At 48.8% G+C, this 18,693-nt stretch overlaps 1 protein-coding gene across 1 annotated transcript in view; it reads left to right on the top strand.

Annotated features, from left to right (window-relative positions):
* Nucleotides 1–18,693, top strand: part of LOC141084830 (bromodomain adjacent to zinc finger domain protein 1A-like) — a 161,576-nt gene that overhangs the window by 87,024 nt on the left and 55,859 nt on the right. Inside the window, exons 8-11 of the mRNA XM_073569807.1 lie at nt 11,122–11,279; nt 15,242–15,337; nt 17,876–18,014; nt 18,119–18,265. Of these exons, the coding sequence (XP_073425908.1) occupies nt 11,122–11,279; nt 15,242–15,337; nt 17,876–18,014; nt 18,119–18,265 (540 nt within the window). The remainder of the gene's footprint in view (nt 1–11,121; nt 11,280–15,241; nt 15,338–17,875; nt 18,015–18,118; nt 18,266–18,693) is intronic.

Raw genomic sequence — 18,693 nt, 5'->3', positions numbered from 1 at the left:
GCCAGCCAGCATGAGCTGCAAAAGGCTCAGGCAGGATCTCCTGCCGGAATCCTCCCCTCGCCCCATCTCACCACATAGTCCTTCTCAGCAGTCTCCTTCCCGTGCCTCCTCCCCCCGAGTCAGGAGAAGCATTCTCGGACACATCCTCCAAAGGGATTTTAGAGCTGATTCGGACCACATCGCGGACATGGTTACGGTACAGAACCTCATTGCCGCGATCAACCACACTTTCGAGATCACAGACTCCCCTGCGAAACCCTCAGATCAGGAGGTTTCGTTCAGACGGGCAGAAGCACCTTCCAGAGTCTTCGCTTCTCACTCGGAGTTCAACAAGCTCCTTACCAGGGAAAGAGAAAAACAGACCAGGCGTTTTCAAAGAGGAAAACTTCTCGGCGTGCTGTATCACTTTTCTCAAGAGCTCACCGTCAACTGGTCGGCTTCCCCCTCGGTAGATGCTCCTGTGTCCAGACTATCGAACAACACGGTTCTTCCGATCTCAGGTGTGGCATCTCTAAGGGATTCTAACGACAAGATCATAGAATCCTTAGCAAAGTCAGTGTTCGAAGCGGCTGCAGCGGTGCTAAGTTCGGTCTTTGCTTCCACTTGGGTAGCAAAGGTCATAGCTACTTGGGCGGAGTATCTCCGCCAAGGCATTTTTGATGGCGCCCAACCGGAGCGACTGGCCGAGCTAGCCAACCAAAACTCCCATGCAGGGGAATATTTGGTCTCTGCTTCCTTAGATGCTGCGTCTTGCGCAGCTCAAGCGTCCAGCAACGTAGTTGCAATCCGGCGTACAATTTGGCTTAAGGCTTGACAGGCGGATTTGTCATCGAAAAAGTCCCTTTCCAATCTGCCTTTTCAGGGAGTGCGTCTCTTTGGATCTCAGCTGGACAAGATTATTAAGGACGCCACTGGGGGCATAAGCTCACTTCTCCCTTAGTCCAAGCCTCGTAGACCTCCTCCAAGGCGTCAGTTTCGGCCCTTTCGGTCCTTGCGTCGCAGCGGCAGAACCTTTTTCCAACCAACAAAGGCCGCAAGCACGCCAGGATAGGAAGAAGGTCTCCTTAAGGCCCACTCCCTCCTGGCGATCTCACTCCTCCCAGGGCAGATCCTCCAGATCCAGAACTGGGCGGTCCACATCGGCATGACTGTCAACAAAGTTCCGAGGCGCCTTCGCAACTGGGTCTCCTCTTCAGAGACGTCTGGCTTACCTCGGTAGAAGATGCCTGGGTCAGGGAAGTTGTATCCTCAGGATACAAGATAGAGTTAGTGTCTCGGCCCCGTGATCGCTTCTATGAGTCCCGCCCTCCAAAAGACCCCGCCTTAGTTCCGGGTTTCTTTGCGTCCATCGCCTCTCTTCTCAGCTCCGGGGTGATTGTGCCCGTTCCTGAAACGGAACGATTCACAGGGTTTTACTCAAACCTGTTTGTAGTGCCAAAAAAAGGCGGAGCGTTTCGGCCCATTCTGGACCTCAAGCTACTGAACAAAAGAGTCCGCCTGCGAAATTTCAGGATGGAGTCCCTTCGTTCAGTAATCGCTTCCATGGAGGCGCAGGAATTCATGTGCTCAATAGGCATCTTGAATGTCTATCTGCATGTCTCCATCTTTCCCGGGCATCAGAAATTCATGCGTTTCGCTATTCATCAAGACCACTACCAGTTTGTCGCCCTCCCGTTCGGTCTCGCCACTGCGCCCAGAGTGTTTACAAAGATCATGGCGGCGTTGATGACCCTGTTGAGGATCAGAGGTCTCGTCCTCTTTTCGTACCTCGACGACATTCTAATCAAAGCTCCGTTTTTTCACCAGACTCACCAAAGTCTTACCATCGTTCTCAACACCCTGTCCAGATTCGGGTGGCTCGTGAACAAAAGGAAGTCCTGCCTTGTTCCGACTCAACGTCTTGTGTTTCTGGGCTTATTGTTCGACACCCGTTGATCGAGGGTCTTTCTCCCAGAAGAGAAAATGATCTCTCTGCGGCGAGATGTACGATCGCTGCAGAGCCCACGGCTCCCATCTTTCCGGTCAACCATGAAAGTCTTGGGAAAGATGGTGGCGACGGCCGAAGTGATTCCCTTTGCTCAATTTCACTCGAGACCACTTCAACAGGCCATCCTGGCTCGGTGGAACAGGTCTGTTCTCTCCCTGGATCATCCAATTCGCCTCTCGTCCCGGGTCAAACAGTCCCTCAATTGGTGGCTGACGTCACCTCATTTCCCTAGGCCGGTCATTCCTTCCAATTCACTGGCAGATTGTGACAACGGACGCCAGCCTTCTCGGCTGGGGTGCAGTGTTTCGCAATCACTGTTCAGGGTCGGTGGTCGACTCACAAGTCAACTATGCCTATCAACGTCCTGGAGATACGGGCAATTTATCTGTCTCTCATCCACTGGGAAAGGCATCTCAGGGGTCTGCCGATCCGGATTCAGACACAGTGCCACAGCGGTGGCATATGTCAACCACCAAGGGGGGACACGGTGTTCCTCGGCTCTAGCGGAAGTGTCCAAGATTCTCCACTGGGCAGAGGTATCGGTCTCAGCGATATCCGCTGTGCACATTCCCGGCATGGACAACTGGGCCGCCGATTTTCTCAGCCGCGAGGGACTCGCAGCGGGAGAGTGGTCCTTGCATCCGGACGTCTTCCATCAGCTTTGCAGTCGTTGGGACTCCGGACATAGATCTGCTGGCGTCTCGCCTGAACAGGAAGGTCCCACATTTCGTATCCAGGGCCAGAGATCCTCTCGCAGTAGGCGCCGATGCTCTGACCATTCCCTCGCCTCAGTTCAAGTTCCCCTATCTGTTCCCTCCCCTTCCTCTTCTTCCCAAGCTGTTGAAGAAAATCAAGGCGGAAGGGGTACCAGTCATCCTCATCGCTCCGGATTGGCCCAGAAGGTCTTGGTTCGCGGACATCGTCAACTTTCTCGCAGACGCCCCTTGGAAGCTTCCAGACAGAGCAGATCTGCTGTCTCAGGGTCCAATCTGCCACCCCAATTCTTTGCCGCTCAATTTAACAGCATGGCTGTTGAGACCGCGGTTCTGGAACCGTCAAGTTTTTTGGATCGTGTTATTCTCACCATGATCCGGGCTAGAAAGCCATCATCTTCCAGAATTTATCGTACATGGAAGGCCTATTTCACTTGGTGTGAGGTCAATGACATTCAGCCCATGTCCTTTTCACTCCCTTCTATCCTGTTGTTCCTCCAGGCAGGCCTAGATGCGGACCTTGCCCTCTGCTCTAAAGGGTCAAGTCTTGGCGCTTTCCATTCTTTTCCAGAAGACGTTGTCCTCCCGTCCGCAGGTCAAGACCTTTCTTCAGGGAGTGGCTCATGCGGCACCTCCATACTGTGCTCCCGTGGATCCATGGGATCTCAATCTGATTCTGGATGCTCTACAAGGTTCACCCTTTGAACCTCTAAGGGAAGTTTCCCTTTCCCTTCTCTCCTGGAAATTAGCCTTTCTGGTGGCCATCACCTCCGTCCGGCGCGTGTCGGAATTGGCAGCCCTTTCTTGTCGCCCCCCTTTCTTGGTGCTCCACCAGGATAAGGTGGTTCTGCGGCCCCGCCTGCCTTCCTTCCCTAAGGTGGTGTCCACTTTCCACCTAAATGAGGACATTGTTCTCCCGTCCTTCTGTCCGGGTCCAATCCATCCGCTTGAGCGCTCCTTGAACAAGCTAGACCTGGTCAGGGCAATGAAAGTCTACCTAGCTAGGACGACTCCCTTGCGGAAGGCAGACTCGCGTTTCATCATTCCGGGTGGTGCGCGGAGGTGTCAGCAGGCCTCCAAGGCTACTATTGCTCGCTGCATCAGATCGGCAATTTTGGAAGCCTACCGGGTCAAGCATCGAGTGCCCCCTCCTGAAATTAGAGCTCACTCTACCCGGGCAGTGGGTGCCTCCTGGGTGGTGTGCCACAGAGCCTGCGCTCTGCAACTTTGCAAAGCTGCAACCTGGTCTTCGATCCACACGTTTGCCAAATTTTACAAGGTCCACACCTACGCTTCGGCGGACGCCAGCCTAGGCAGAAGGATCTTGCAGGCGGCGGTGGTGAGTTCTCAGACCTAATGCAATTTTGCTTCTCCATCCCCAGGGACTGCTTTGGGACGTCCCATGGTTTCTGTCCCCCAATGAAGCGATAGAGAAAACAGGATTTTTGGTTGCTTACCGTAAAATCTGTTTCTCGGAGCCTTCATTGGGGGACACAGTACCCTCCCATGTTTTGCAACGCCTGTTCTTTTGTTGTTTGTTGGTTACAGTTGAGTTGTCTGTTCTGTTTTTACTCTTTGTTACTTCTACTGCTTTCTCACTGAGGAAATTAGTGCCGGTCGGTGGGGTGTATACTGCGTAGGAGGAGCTAATCTTTTTCTGTGCGTAGTGGCAGCAGCATACACCCATGGTCTCGGGTCCCCCAATGAAGGCTCCAAGAAACAGATTTTACGGTAAGCAACCCAAAAATCCTGTTGTACAGGTAAGCAAGTTGATGAAATTATCTCTATAAGGGCTAAAGATGACACATTTCCTTTGTATTTTAGGCAAAAAAAGTTTTATATTTTTTTATTTCAAAAATTATAAAAAGGAAAATGGACCTATGCAAAAGTTTGGGTGCCCTTGGAGACTTGGGTACACAGATAACTTTGACCAAGGTGTCAGACCTTAATTAGCTTTTTAGGGTTATGGCTTGTTCACCATCATTGTTGGGAAAGGCCAGGTGATGCTAATCTCCAAGCTTTATAAAAACCCATCCTCCTCTAACCTTGTGCCAGAAACAGCAGCCATGGGTTGTTCTAAGCTTCTGCCTAGCACTTGGAAAATGAAAATGGTGGAGGCCCACAAAGCAGGAGAAGGCTATAAGTAGATTTTGGGTTATTACCGTAAAATCTTTCTCGGAGCCTTCATTATCCTGTCAGGGACCCTTGTGCTGAAGACGGTGGTTAAAGGATTTTTTACATTTTTTTTCTACTTACCCACGCCTGTCCCGGCACTGGAAGAAAAGGTAGGACGCCTGTATGCCGGCCTTCAGTTTGTGGAAGCGCCGTCTGCTGGTCCTGGGGGCCTCGACGTACGAGCGGGCGTGGGCGCAGCATGTTCAGGGGTCCTGGGGCTCCTCCATGGCTGCTGCGCCGCCCTCCCTCCTCTGACTGCGGTCTGTAGCTCCAGGAGGGGCAGCCGCTTCCATGTAATGCGCAGCTGACGTCGCACGCAGGGCATGCTGGGAAGGGGCGTGCCTGCGTGACACCAGTAGGCGGCGCCAGATCCAATGTGGCGGCACCCAGGGTAAAAAACGCCAGCGGTATGGCGTTGGGGAGTGGCATTTTTTTTTGGCGCACCGGAGGAGGCGAAGAGTGCAGTGGATCCCTCTTACGGAAGGATAACCACAGAATATGCGCTCGTGTCTGAAGATGGAGCAGCAGGAGCTCACCTGAGGCCTCGCCAGGTTACCAGCATACCAGGAGGAGTAGCCGCTCGAGTGGTAGGAGCAGCAGTCGCCCTGACCGGAGGTCACAGAACTCTTCAACATCCAGATGTTGTATGTGCCTCTGACCAGCCTCCGAATTCGGTACCCTTGATTGACAGCGGTGGTGAGTGATCTACAAGAATGTCACCCTTATGGTAATGGGGTCCATATTTTCTGCTTCATCACCAGGGGTTGAGGAAAGCTAGTGCCAAAATAAAGATCAAGGAGCGTGCCCTCTGCAAAGCCCCACTGACAGTTAAGTGGCAGAAGAAACTCTGCGCTGACTGTATTACTAAAACAATACAGGAAGAGGACCTGACTTCGCCACCGGGCTTAGCCACAATAAGGGCAGACGTAAAAGGCAGCCCTTAAAAAATGGGGCAAGAAAAGCCATAAGATACTTAAGGACTCGGAAGCCTCTCTGGGTGGGGATGGTCGTGAAAGATCTGTCCTCCTCTCCCCAGTCCTTGGACTCCTCCACGGACAGTGATGTAGGGTGCCGACCGTGCTTCCCAGCTGAGGATGTGGAGAGACTAGTTAAAGCGGTCAGATATACGATGGGCCTAAAAGAGAAAACTCTAAAATAATAGAGGATGTTATGTTTGGAGGACTAGAGGGGAAAAAGGAAGAGCACCATCCCTGTCAATACAAAAGTGAAAGCCCTAATAGAGTGGGAGAAAATCCCTAAAATCGATGGTGCTGTGGCTAGGTCCTCAAAAAAATTATCCCTGCCTTAAGAAGTTTCTGGAGTACTAAGAGACCCGCTTGACAAAAAAGTGCATGGATTCTTAAGACACCTGTGAGGCGGCAGCAGGAGGATTAAAACCAGCGATAGCGGTGACATGTACTGCCTGCTCTCTCATGATCTGACTACAGCAGATAGAGGATCAGCTGAGAAATAAAGTGCCAAGGGATGAGATCCTAGCCAATATGGGCCTAGCACAAGGGGCTCCTCAGCGGACTCTGTAAGAATGGCAGCCAGGGCGGCAGGCTTGTCTAATGCGGCAAGATGAGCCCTGTGGCTTAAAGGGTGTTCTGGTGATTTATCATTGAAGAATAGGCTTTGTTCCATCCCGTGTGATGGTCAATTCCTCTTTGAGCAGAAGCTGGAGGATATTTTGGAGAACGCAGGGGATAAAAAAGCTTTCCCCGGCAAGACCAAAAGGCCTTCCTTTCGGAGGAGAAAATTTTAATAAGCGTCGTCCCCCGGGGGAAAGAAAAAATTGGTCCTTTAAGGACAGGAAAGGGTCTGACTACATGTTCGAAGGGCCCTCTATGTCATCAAAGTCCCCCCAATTACATCAGGTCAGAGGTAGGGGGAAGGCTTTCTCTCTTCCTCCCTCCCTGGGTAAATATCTCCCCCAGTGGTTGGGTGCTAAATATCATCAAAGATGGCCTAAGAATAAAATTCATCCACCTTGGCAGACCTAGGAATTTCTGCGAGGTGTAAAAGCAAAGGAGGAACAACTAGCCCATGAGAAGGAGGTTTTGAGTCTAGTGCAGAAACAGGTGCTACAAGAAGTCCCTACTCAAGAGGAGGGAAGGGGATTTTATTCCCCCTCTTTTTTGATACAAAAGCTGGACGGTTCTTGGAAAACCATTGTGTACCTGAGGAGACTCAACCAGTGGGTAGAGAATTGCTCCTTCAAGATGGAGTCAATAAACACAGCCATAAAAATGCTATTCCAGCATTGCATCATGGCAGTAATAGACTTAAAAGATGCCTACTTACATCCCAATCCATCAAGAGTATCAAAAGTACCTGAGAATAGCTCTCTGGGTCTAAGGACAGGTCAGGCATTATCAAACACTGCCTTTCCATTCGGTCAATCTACAGCTCCGAGAGTTTTCACCAAAGGGATGTCATACCTTCGATCCCAGGACATAGTGATCATCCCATACCGTGACGACTTCCTTGTAGTGGGTAGGTCAGAAACTCACTGTACTCATCAGGTGAAGGAAGTAATGTTAACCCTAATGGAGTTAGGATGGGTGGTAAACACCCTCAAGTCAAATTTGGAGCCTCGGAAGGTACAATCCTTCCTAGGGTTGATGCTGGATTCCGAACGCCAGCGCTGCCTCCTGCCAGAATCCAAAGTGGTCAAGATAAGGAGCCTGATTGACAACAATACAGCAGCCTGTAATGACATTGAGAAGGGCGATGTCCCTACTAGGCTCATTAACATCATGTATAGAGGCTGTAGGCAGGGCACAATTTCGCCTAAGACCGTTACAGTGGGAATTCCTGTCAGCACAGAGGTCATTGATAGGACGTTTAGAAGGAAAATTACATCTTTCCTTGGCCGTAAAAGCTTCCCTAACCTGGTGGACTGTGAGATAATTTTACCTCAGGGGTCCAGTGGTTGAGACCACTCTGACATTATCACAACCGATGCGAGTGTTTCAGGTTGGGGAGCACACCTAGGAACCCACTCAGTACAAGGAACCTGGTCTCTAGAAAAACATCAGGGTTCGAGTATAAAAGAACTTTGGGCTGTAGAAAAGGCCATGAGACCTTTTCTCCCCTTTCTTCAGGGCCGCCATACCCGGGTCATGTCGGACAATATAGCAGTGGTAGCTTATATCAATCACCAGGGGGGACAAGATCCTGTGGCCACATGGAAGTTTCAAACCTCTTGTTTCAATTAGCAGAACAACACCTATTGCCTCTCATGGCACTACATATAAGAGGCGCTGAAAATTTCCTGAGTCGCAGAAAACTGAGACTGGGAATGGTCCCTAAACACTCATGTGTTTCTGCTAATAGTGCAGGCTTGGGGCAAACCAGAGATAAGCCTGTTTGCCACTCTTCAGGAAAGTCAGGAAGTTCTGCTCTCTAGATCCATAAGAGAATCCATTTGCTGCGGATGTCCTACAGATATCCTGGCGTACCGTGCCCCCCCCCCCCCCCCCCCCCGGTAGCAATTATTCCGGCGGTAGTGAGGAAATTAAGAGGATCAGGCGAGAGTAATTCTAATCGCCCCTTTTTGGCCGAAGAGACCGTGGTTCTCCCTGCTATGGCAGATGTCCGTTACAGATCCATGGATCCTGCCAGAGATTCCGGACCTACCTACTCAGGGACCAGTGTGCCACTCTCAGGTGAAGGGCTTCTGTCTGGCAGCCTGGAACTTGAGAGGGCACTACTGAGTCGCCAGGGATTCTCACCAGGGCTTGTCTCCACCCTGTTGAAAAGTAGGAAACCAAAAAAGTTCCTGTAATTCCTGGGTCACACTTTGTGGGAGGTAGTGTCGGTGGGACCTATCCTAGAGTTTCTGCAGGATGTGTTTCAACTTGGGTTAGCAACTAGTACCCTCAACATTCAGGTGTCAGCCTTGGGGGCCCTATATAATTGCAAATTAGCATCCAATTGGTGGGGGTTCAGTTTTATAAAATCTTGTAGCAGGTCTAGGCCTGTCATTATTCCAAAGATTCCTCCCTGGGACCTGAATCTAGTCTTGGAGGCTTTAACCAGGGACCCCTTTGAGCCATTACAGGAGTTATCACCAAAGTTTCTCACAATTAAAACTGTGTTACTAGTGGACCTATCATCAGCTCGTAGGGTGAGCGACTTTAGGGCCCTGTCTATAAGCCCTCCGTACTCTCAGGTTTTTGAGGACATGGTAGTGTTAAGCCAGATTCGGCCTATCTACCCAAGGTAGTTCTTAAGTTCCATAGAAGCCATGAGATCACCTTGCCATCATTTTGTAGTAACCCTAAGAATCCAGGGGAGGAAAAGTTCCATACTCTAGACGTGAGAAGTACCATGCTACAGTACATGTCCATGACTAGTCATTGGAGGAAAGATCGGTCCCTATTTGTAGCCTTCCAGGGTAGCAGAAAAGGTTACGGGGTAGCTAAAAGTACCATTGGGCAGAAAAGGCTGAGGTATCGATTGATCAGATATGTAAGGCCGCTACCTGGTCCTCACCATCAACTTTTGTCAAACACTACCGGCTAGATCTGTCGTCCTCTGCTGACCTAACGTTTTGGTAGAAGGGTGCTGCAAGCGGTGGTCCCTCCCTAAGGTGTTTCATGATCCAAAAGGCTCTCAGGTGTGCTGTCATGGGGGAAGGGAAAACACCAAGGTTACTTTCCAGTAGCCGTTTTTTTTCGGAACCCATGACAGAACCCCTATATTCCCCCGCTTATCACTCCTTTGGTGTGTACAATAGTTGGGTGTTTTTAATTAATATAATGTTGTGATAGTTTTGCCATGTGTACTAACCAGGGGGGCCCCTCATGCTCTGTTAACCAACTGAAGCGAGGGAGAGGTACCGCCCTTTTATTTTCAGTAGGGTTCCTGTCCTGACTGGGCGAATCCCCACTCTCAGGTGTGCTGTCATGGGTTCCGGGAAAACCGGCTACCGGTAAGAAACCTTGGTGTTATTTCACCACATATATAAGTTTAACAGAGAAACAAAATGGTTTCCTGAGACTCCCAGTTTTCCCAGATGGAACACAAAAAAAAACTCCCTTGACACCCAGTGAATCTGATTAATAAGCGCCCTGTGGTATGCTTCTTGCTGTCTGCACAGGAGGAACAGAGAGCGTGAGGGGACCTTTTGGGAGAAAAAATTACCTCTTCACTCCTGAAGCGGATTTCTCAGATGTCTTATGGAAAAAAGCAAGCTGAAGCTGACGTCCAAACCTCTGTAGCCGGATGGCATGATGTCTGTACCTCATGGCTCTGGTGGGCAAACGAGTAGGAGTGGAGGGTCAGGACCATCTTTCAGATCACCTGAACACTCTTGATGTATTAGGGCTGGGGTCCAGCCAGATAGACCGATGAGGATACGGGGTGACTGTTCACGCTGTACTCACCATCTCTACGTAGGATTACAGTGTAACTGTTCACACTGTATTCCCTCCAGAGGCAGAAGAGAAAAACCTGAAAAAGAAAAGGGAAATCGCAACTGAAAAACGATGAAAACAGAGTTAGATATGGGTCTAGTGAGAAATACATGTCCACCTCCTACTGACACCAAGCTAAACTGATCTGTTTGGCTCCAGTCGGTGGGTGTATACTACTGAGGAGGAGGTAACTTTTATTGCCTAGGTTCAGCCTTCTAGTGTTAGCAGCATACACCCATGGTTTCCTGTGTCCTCCAATCAAGCGATAGAGAAAACAAGTTTCAAAAAAATACCCATCTTCCTAATCTTGTATGACCCTCGCTAATCATGACTATAGGTACAGATCCCAGAGTTGGAGCGATTGGGCCCCATCTCATGCTTCAGTGGTTATTGAGGTGGCTGCACCCATAGAAGTGAATGGAGGGAGCCATGCCTGCCATGATAATTCTCTGTTCACTAGTGAGTTAGGGCTGCGAGTCTCAAGATAAGTGCAGGTCCCAGAGCTGTGATCCATTGATCTGTGATCCATTTTATTGCTGACATTTTCAACCTCTCTTGGGGATGTCCCATAAATGTATGAGCTGGGAATACACCTGTGATAATTGGTGTTTGATAATTCATCAGTGCTAAAGACTGTTACAAAATGCAGAGAAAGTAAGCCCTGTCTTGTCCCACTGCCAATAGAAGTGTTCAGATATTTCCAAACTTGTTCACATTCTTTCTTTCTCCGATTCATTAATGAGCTGCGCTCATTTCTTAAACAAAGATCATAGTTAATGGTCAGGACTGTAATCCTTTAACGCTATATTAATCTTTTTTGTAGAAATTGAAAAAGAAAGATTGCGAAAGGAACGCGCTGAGCGTATGCAGTCCAGGAACATAGATCAAGTACTGCAGATGGAAGAATTTAAAAAGACCGTTCAGGTGGAGCGACAGAAAAAACAAGAGGAACAAAAGATGATCAAACTTGAAAGGGAAAAGGTAATGCAGTCTTTGCTTTCATGTACCTGGTGCGGTCTGCCTCCTTAGTGGCGTCCATCAGAGGCTCACCTTTTAATAAAGCTAAAAAAAAAAGTCTCACCTTCTTTGTGAAAAAGTGCTGGAATATCATTTGTTTGCTATATTGTGTATGGTATTTCTATTATTCTGAAGGACATGGCGCACCCAGTACCATCAAGGTATATGAATCTACCTGATACAGGGACTGTGCCATTAGCCTGTAAAGCAATAGAAGATAAGGTTCTAATGCTGGATATCAATGTAGAAGCACAGCAGTAGGGATAAGTCTTGGTAGCCAATTGAGAAAATGACCACAGCACTCAAAATTGGCAGGTAAAGTAGATAATAAAATGTATTGAAGTGTCAGTAAAAAAAAAACCTTCAATTTTAGCAAAATGCCCAATGGTTCGGTCAAAACTGGACTGAGTTCCAGGTCATAAACAGACAAAAAACTCCCCAAACTATAATTATACACATTTTATGTAATTTACAATTCTTTTCTAAATTAGTCTTATGTTTTTTTGTTTGGGGGGAGGGGGGGTTAGTAATAGGGCTGTGGAAAACTACTAATAGTTTAGAATTATCACTGTTCAAGTTCATGTGAAAAATTGTGATTTACTTGTCTTCCTCCTGTGAAGGTGATTTCACTTTCTGAATTTCTTAGATTAGTAATTTCAGATTTTACATTGGTCTTTGTCCTTGATTCTTGTACTGTTAGTGCAGCCATAACCATATGAAGAGCAGCTCTCTCGCTCTTCAGGTGTTTTCTGCTCGGAAAACACTTTGTACTTTCCAATACAAGACAACGGGAAGGCACAGAAAACACACTGATGGTTGGTTCATTATTAGTGTAAAAGACTCCTGAAAAAAAAGAAAAAAAAATGCCTAAGGCCTAAAAGAATACTTGGAGCAGTGGAACAACAGATACAAAAGACACTTAAATAAAACACTAAAGTTTCCTAAATCATCTTCTGGTTGAAAAACTTATCCGATTCAGCTGAGTTTAATAGACGTCGTGTGCACATAGCCTTACTCCATTTATCTGGTCCGTCTGCTTTTCTTGGACTCCTGGGCACTGCCAGTTTGGCGTTTCCATACACACTGACACTGGGATTATGCGGTTCCTCCACTGGCCACATCCGGTTGTCAGTTTATAAATTTTATTTGTAGGGAGAATAAGGGAAAGTCACAACAAGAGTTTTAAGAAAAGAGACTCCAGAAATATTTTGGGCAGTGCAAGTATTTACTACAATATACAGGTCATAAGAGTTGATGGAGCAGGTGACCAGACACTTGTAATGGTTTTCTTCCACTTTCTTTTAGTGTTGTCTGCTCCATTTTTTTTTTTTGTATTTATTTATTGAAGAACATTTGTAGAATGTGTTACTCTAGAACAGGTACATATTATGCATCTTAAGGGTATTTGCACTCCTCATGTTATACCTCTAAACTTCACCACGGAGTGTGATTTTAGACTTGGGATGTAATTGTGATATTATTTAACAAGGGATCACTTGAGCCTAGACACTTGAGATTTATGGTACTGCTATCATTTTGACTTAAACTTGTAGAAGAATTAATTACACAAGTCAAATTATTTAATTAGTAACATTGACTGAATGTTTCCATGATGCCTGTATATACATCATCTTCTGATTCCCAGTGAATCTGTAAGAACCATTATCTCCGCTTCCCCTCTTCAAAAAAAAAATCTGGAGGCTATTCATAAATGGTATTTGTCCCTTTTTATTTAATTTCCATGTTATCTGTGTAGATATCTTGCAGGAATTGGTAGTTTTATGGGATTAGTGACATGCATTGCATCTAAATGGCTGTGCTGTATACCACAGCTTTCAAAGGTCGGAAACCTTATACTGTATATACTCAAGTATAAGCCGAGGCACCTAATTTTACCACAAAAAAATGGGGAAACTTATTGACTCGTGTATGACGGGCATGCATGGCTCTTCATCATCCCTATCCTGGTATGCATGGCTCTTCATCATCCCTATCCTGGTATGCATGGCTCCTTCATCATCCCTATCCTGGTATGCATGGCTCCTTCATCATCCCTATCCTGGTATGCATGGCTCCTTCATCATCCCTATCCTGGTATGCATGGCTCCTTCATCATCCCTGTCCTGGTATGCATGGCTCCTTCATCATCCCTATCCTGGTATGCATGGCTCCTTCATCATCCCTATCCTGGTATGCATGGCTCCTTCATCATCCCTATCCTGGTATGCATGGCTCCTTCATCATCCCTATCCTGGTATGCATGGCCGCTTCATCATCCCTATCCTGGTATGCATGGCCGCTTCATCATCCCTATCCTGGTATGCATGGCCTCTTCATCATCCCTATCCTGGTATGCATGGCCTCTTCATCATCCCTATCCTGGTATGCATGGCCTCTTCATCATCCCTATCCTGGTATGCATGGCCGCTTCATCATCCCTATCCTGGTATGCATGGCCTCTTCATCATCCCTATCCTGGTATGCATGGCCTCTTCATCATCCCTATCCTGGTATGCATGGCCTCTTCATCATCCCTATCCTGGTATGCATGGCCTCTTCATCATCCCTATCCTGGTATGCATGGCCTCTTCATCATCCCTATCCTGGTATGCATGGCCGCTTCATCATCCCTATCCTGGTATGCATGGCCTCTTCATCATCCCTATCCTGGTATGCATGGCCTCTTCATCATCCCTATCCTGGTATGCATGGCCTCTTCATCATCCCTATCCTGGTATGCATGGCCTCTTCATCATCCCTATCCTGGTATGCATGGCCTCTTCATCATCCCTATCCTGGTATGCATGGCCTCTTCATCATCCCTATCCTGGTATGCATGGCCTCTTCATCATCCCTATCCTGGTATGCATGGCCTCTTCATCATCCCTATCCTGGTATGCATGGCCTCTTCATCATCCCTATCCTGGTATGCATGGCCTCTTCATCATCCCTATCCTGGTATGCATGGCCTCTTCATCATCCCTATCCTGGTATGCATGGCCTCTTCATCATCCCTATCCTGGTATGCATGGCCTCTTCATCATCCCTATCCTGGTATGCATGGCCTCTTCATCATCCCTATCCTGGTATGCATGGCCTCTTCATCATCCCTATCTTGGTATGCATGGCTTTTTTCATCATCTCTATCCTGGTATGCATGGTTCTTCATCTCTCCTTGTATGCATGGACCTCCTCATCCCTGCCCTTGGTATGCATGGGCCTTCTCCTTCGTCTCCTGGTATGCATGGCTCCCATCAAAAAACAAAAAAATCCTACTTGCCTTCCTGCGCTCCCTCGCAGAGTCTTTCCGGTGCCAGCAGCTGCTTTATGCTTGTAAGCAGCGCATGGCAGTGACGTTATGCTCTGCTTACAAGCAGAGCACAGCTGCCAGAATACTCACCTCTCTTCCCGCCATGACTGTGCGTGGAGAGCAGAGAGTATTCATTGCTATTAAGTAGCGCACACAGTATCAGCCGCTGGGTGGTCATTTGTGCCCGCTACTTTAGAAAAATGAATATTCACTTCGGTGAATACTAATTCCTCTTAAATAGCTGGCACACATGATCACTCGGCCGCTGCAGGAGCCACTTTCTGACACTGTGTGCGCTGTTAAAGAGAAATGAATATTCATTGCCAGCGCAGTGAATATTCATTTCTCTTAACAGTGGGCACAGGCTTTAGCCACCTCAGCCGGCTCCTGCCTCTTGTGACCCGCTGCCACTCCCCCTCCATCTTCTGGACCCTTACTCAAGTATAAGCCGGGGGGGGGGGGGGGGGGGGCGCGTTTCAGCACAAAAAAAATTGCTGAAACTCGAGTCTATACGTTAGTAATTAAGATTCCTTGACTTGGATGGTTGGTAATCAGTGAAAGTGGATCAGATATAGAGATTTATTGCTCCTTGTATTAATTTATACTCTTGTTTCAGGAGAGAGAGAAAATCCGTGCAGAGAAGCGTATATATGCAGAACGTTTAAAACTGTGGAATCAAAGACGGGATGACATAGAGTGCGATGACTTGAAGGTAGGCTGTTGCGTTGTGATGTGTTATGCAAGTCTTTTTCTTTGCTTCCTGAATCATGATTCTAAAAATGTCAAGACTCAAAAAGAGCATCTGCAAAAATACAAGTAACAGTGACGCACAATTCTGATGGCTCGGAAGGGAAAGGCACACTTGCATACAGCACGAGAGAACAGATGAATATTAATGCATTAGGTCAGGGGTCCCCAACCGCCGGTCCGCGGCCCAGCACCGGGCCGCTGCAGTGCCCTTGCCTGTCCGCGGACACAAGGGGAGCCAGGGGCGGTCAGTGGCGTAGCGGGGGCTGGGGCGGCGTGTGTAGCGGCGGCAGGGAGCGATCCAAGCAGCTCCGCTGCCTGCAAGAGGGAATAGCAGGAGCGGAGCTGCAAGGACCCGTCCAGCTTCCTGCCCGCTGCCCGCGCTTCCTGTCTCTGACTGACACAGAGAGGAGCGCGCCGCTGCTGTGTCAGAGCGAGGAAGCGCGGGCGGCGGGCAGGTGAGAGGAGAGAGGTGGTGTCTGTGTGTATATGTATGTCTGTGTGTGTGTGTGTGTGTGTGTGTGTGTGTGTGTGTGTATAATGTGTGTACATGTATGTCTGTGTGTGTGTGTGTGTGTGTGTATAATGTGTGTACATGTATGTGTGTGTGTGTACATGTATGTCTGTGTGTGTGTTGGTCTGTGTTTGTGTAGCCTGGCCCTGGAGGAGATGGGGACATGAGGAGAAGGCCATGAGGGGAGTGATGGAGAGACAGCAGTGATGGGGTGAAGGCAATGATGGGGTGAAGGCAATGATGGGGAGAAGGCAATGATGGGGAGAAGGGAGTGATGGGGTGAAGGCAATGATGGGGAGAGGGGAGTGATGGGGTGAAGGTAATGATGGGGTGAAGGTAATGATGGGGAGAAGGGAGTGATGGGGAGAAGGGAGTGATGGGGAGAAGGGAGTGATGGGGAGAAGGGAGTGATGGGCTGAAGGCAATGATGGGGAGAAGGGAGTGATGGGCTGAAGGCAATGATGGGGAGAAGGGAGTGATGGGCTGAAGGCAATGATGGGGAGAGGGGAGTGATGGGCTGAAGGCAATGATGGGGAGAAGGGAGTGATGGGGTGAAGGCAATGATGGGGAGAGGGGAGTGATGGGGTGAAGGCAATGATGGAGAGACGGCAGTGATGGGGTGAAGGCAATGATGGAGAGACGGCAGTGATGGGGTGAAGGCAATGATGGAGAGACGGCAGTGATGGGGTGAAGGCAATGATGGGGAGACGGCAGTGATGGGGTGAAGGCAATGATGGAGAGACGGCAGTGATGGGGTGAAGGCAATGATGGGGAGACGGCAGTGATGGGGTGAAGGCAATGATGGGGAGACGGCAGTGATGGGGTGAAGGCAATGATGGAGAGACGGCAGTGATGGGGTGAAGGCAATGATGGGGAGACGGCAGTGATGGGGTGAAGGCAATGATGGAGAGACGGCAGTGATGGGGTGAAGGCAATGATGGGGAGACGGCAGTGATGGGGTGAAGGCAATGATGGGGAGACGGCAGTGATGGGGTGAAGGCAATGATGGGGAGAAGGGAGTGATGGGGTGAAGGCAATGATGGGGAGAAGGGAGTGATGGGGTGAAGGCAATGATGGGGAGAGGGGAGTGATGGGGTGAAGGCAATGATGGGGAGACGGCAGTGATGGGGTGAAGGCAATGATGGAGAGACGGCAGTGATGGGGTGAAGGCAATGATGGAGAGACGGCAGTGATGGGGTGAAGGCAATGATGGAGAGACGGCAGTGATGGGGTGAAGGCAATGATGGGGAGAGGGGAGTGATGGGGTGAAGGCAATGATGGGGAGAGGGGAGTGATGGGGTGAAGGCAATGATGGGGAGAAGGGAGTGATGGGGAGAAGGGAGTGATGGGGAGAAGGGAGTGATGGGGTGAAGGGAATGATGGGGTGAAGGCAATGATGGGGTGAAGGCAATGATGGGGAGAGGGGAGTGATGGGGTGAAGGCAATGATGGGGAGAAGGGGGTGATGGAGCACTTATTCAAAACCTATGGCGAGTTGAGTCACATTATAAATGTTATTTAATTATAAGTATGCACTGCTACACTACAACCGTGTCCATAGCCCCACCCCCTTATGACCAAAGCCCCGCCCCTGCCACACCTCCATCCCCGCCCTGCCGGGCCATGGAAGAATGGTCTTGCTTGAAACCGGTCCCTGGTGCAAAAAAGGTTGGGGACCACTGCATTAGGTGATACTTAAAATTTCTGTTTTGCCAATGGCCAAGGACTTTACGGATCACCTTATAAAGAATGACATTTAGGTTCTACAGTACCTTCACACCATCCTCAAACCGTGGCTCTCAATTAATTTAGACACATTCACGATCATTTAGGTGACCCTTCCCTCAAACCCTTACTGTCCCTCAACCATATCCAGAATAGATTCCTTTTGCCATCCAGTAAATATGAGGGCACATAGGTTTCAGAAGCTTTTCTCCCAACACTTGAACTAGCTGCTTACTAATACATTTTTCTTTTCTTGGCTACTTAGGATCTTCCTTCTCCACTTCCCGTGAAAACGAGACTCCCTCCTGATTGTTTTGGGGATGCTATCATGGTTTTAGAATTCCTTCATGCTTTTGGTGATCTGTTTGACCTTAACGATGAGTTTCCTGAAGGAATGACATTTGGTAGGTGGTTAAAGGGGGTTTTCTTCATAAGGTTGGCAATTAGATAATCCTTCTGGTTCTAGAAACAAACCCCCCAATGATTCATTTTGTCTTTCTATTGCCAGAAATTCTCGAGGAGGCCTTAGTGGGCAATGATCCGGAAGGGCCACTTTGCGAGCTTCTTTTCTTTTTCCTTAGTGCCATTTTCCAGGCATTAACAGAAGAGGAGGAAGATGTGGCAAACGACCAGATAACAGACAAAGAAGCAAAAGGTACCGTATTTGTCGCTCTATAAGACGCACGACCAAATTTGGTGAAGAAAAAGCGAAAAAAAAAGTTTTTGTTTAAATGGAGGTGTAATGCCATTGTCCGTCTTTCAAATTATATATGTCCCTCATCCTGGTATCTAATATAACCCCCGTCGTGGCACATTGCCCCTTTGTGCTGGCACATATCCCCCCCATCCTGGATATGGCCCCCCCTGGTCACTATATGCCCCCTTGCTGGCATGCACACGGGCCCCCCGTCCCTATATTCCCCCCTGCTGGCATGCACACGGGGCCCCCCGTCCCTATATTCCCCCCCCCCCCGCTGGCATGGACACTCTCTCCCCCCCCCCCCCCCCCCCCATCCCTATATTCCCCCCTGCTGGCAAGCACATGACAAAAAACAAACGCTTAACTCACCTTCCAATGATTGC

The sequence above is a fragment of the Dendrobates tinctorius genome, unplaced genomic scaffold (genome assembly GCF_039654945.1).
Source record: "Dendrobates tinctorius isolate UK_male_01 unplaced genomic scaffold, ASM3965494v1 ptg000006l, whole genome shotgun sequence".
NCBI classification, from domain to species: domain Eukaryota; kingdom Metazoa; phylum Chordata; class Amphibia; order Anura; family Dendrobatidae; genus Dendrobates; species Dendrobates tinctorius.
Note: the sequence above shows the minus strand (reverse complement) of the source record. Positions and strands in the feature narration are given on the sequence as shown.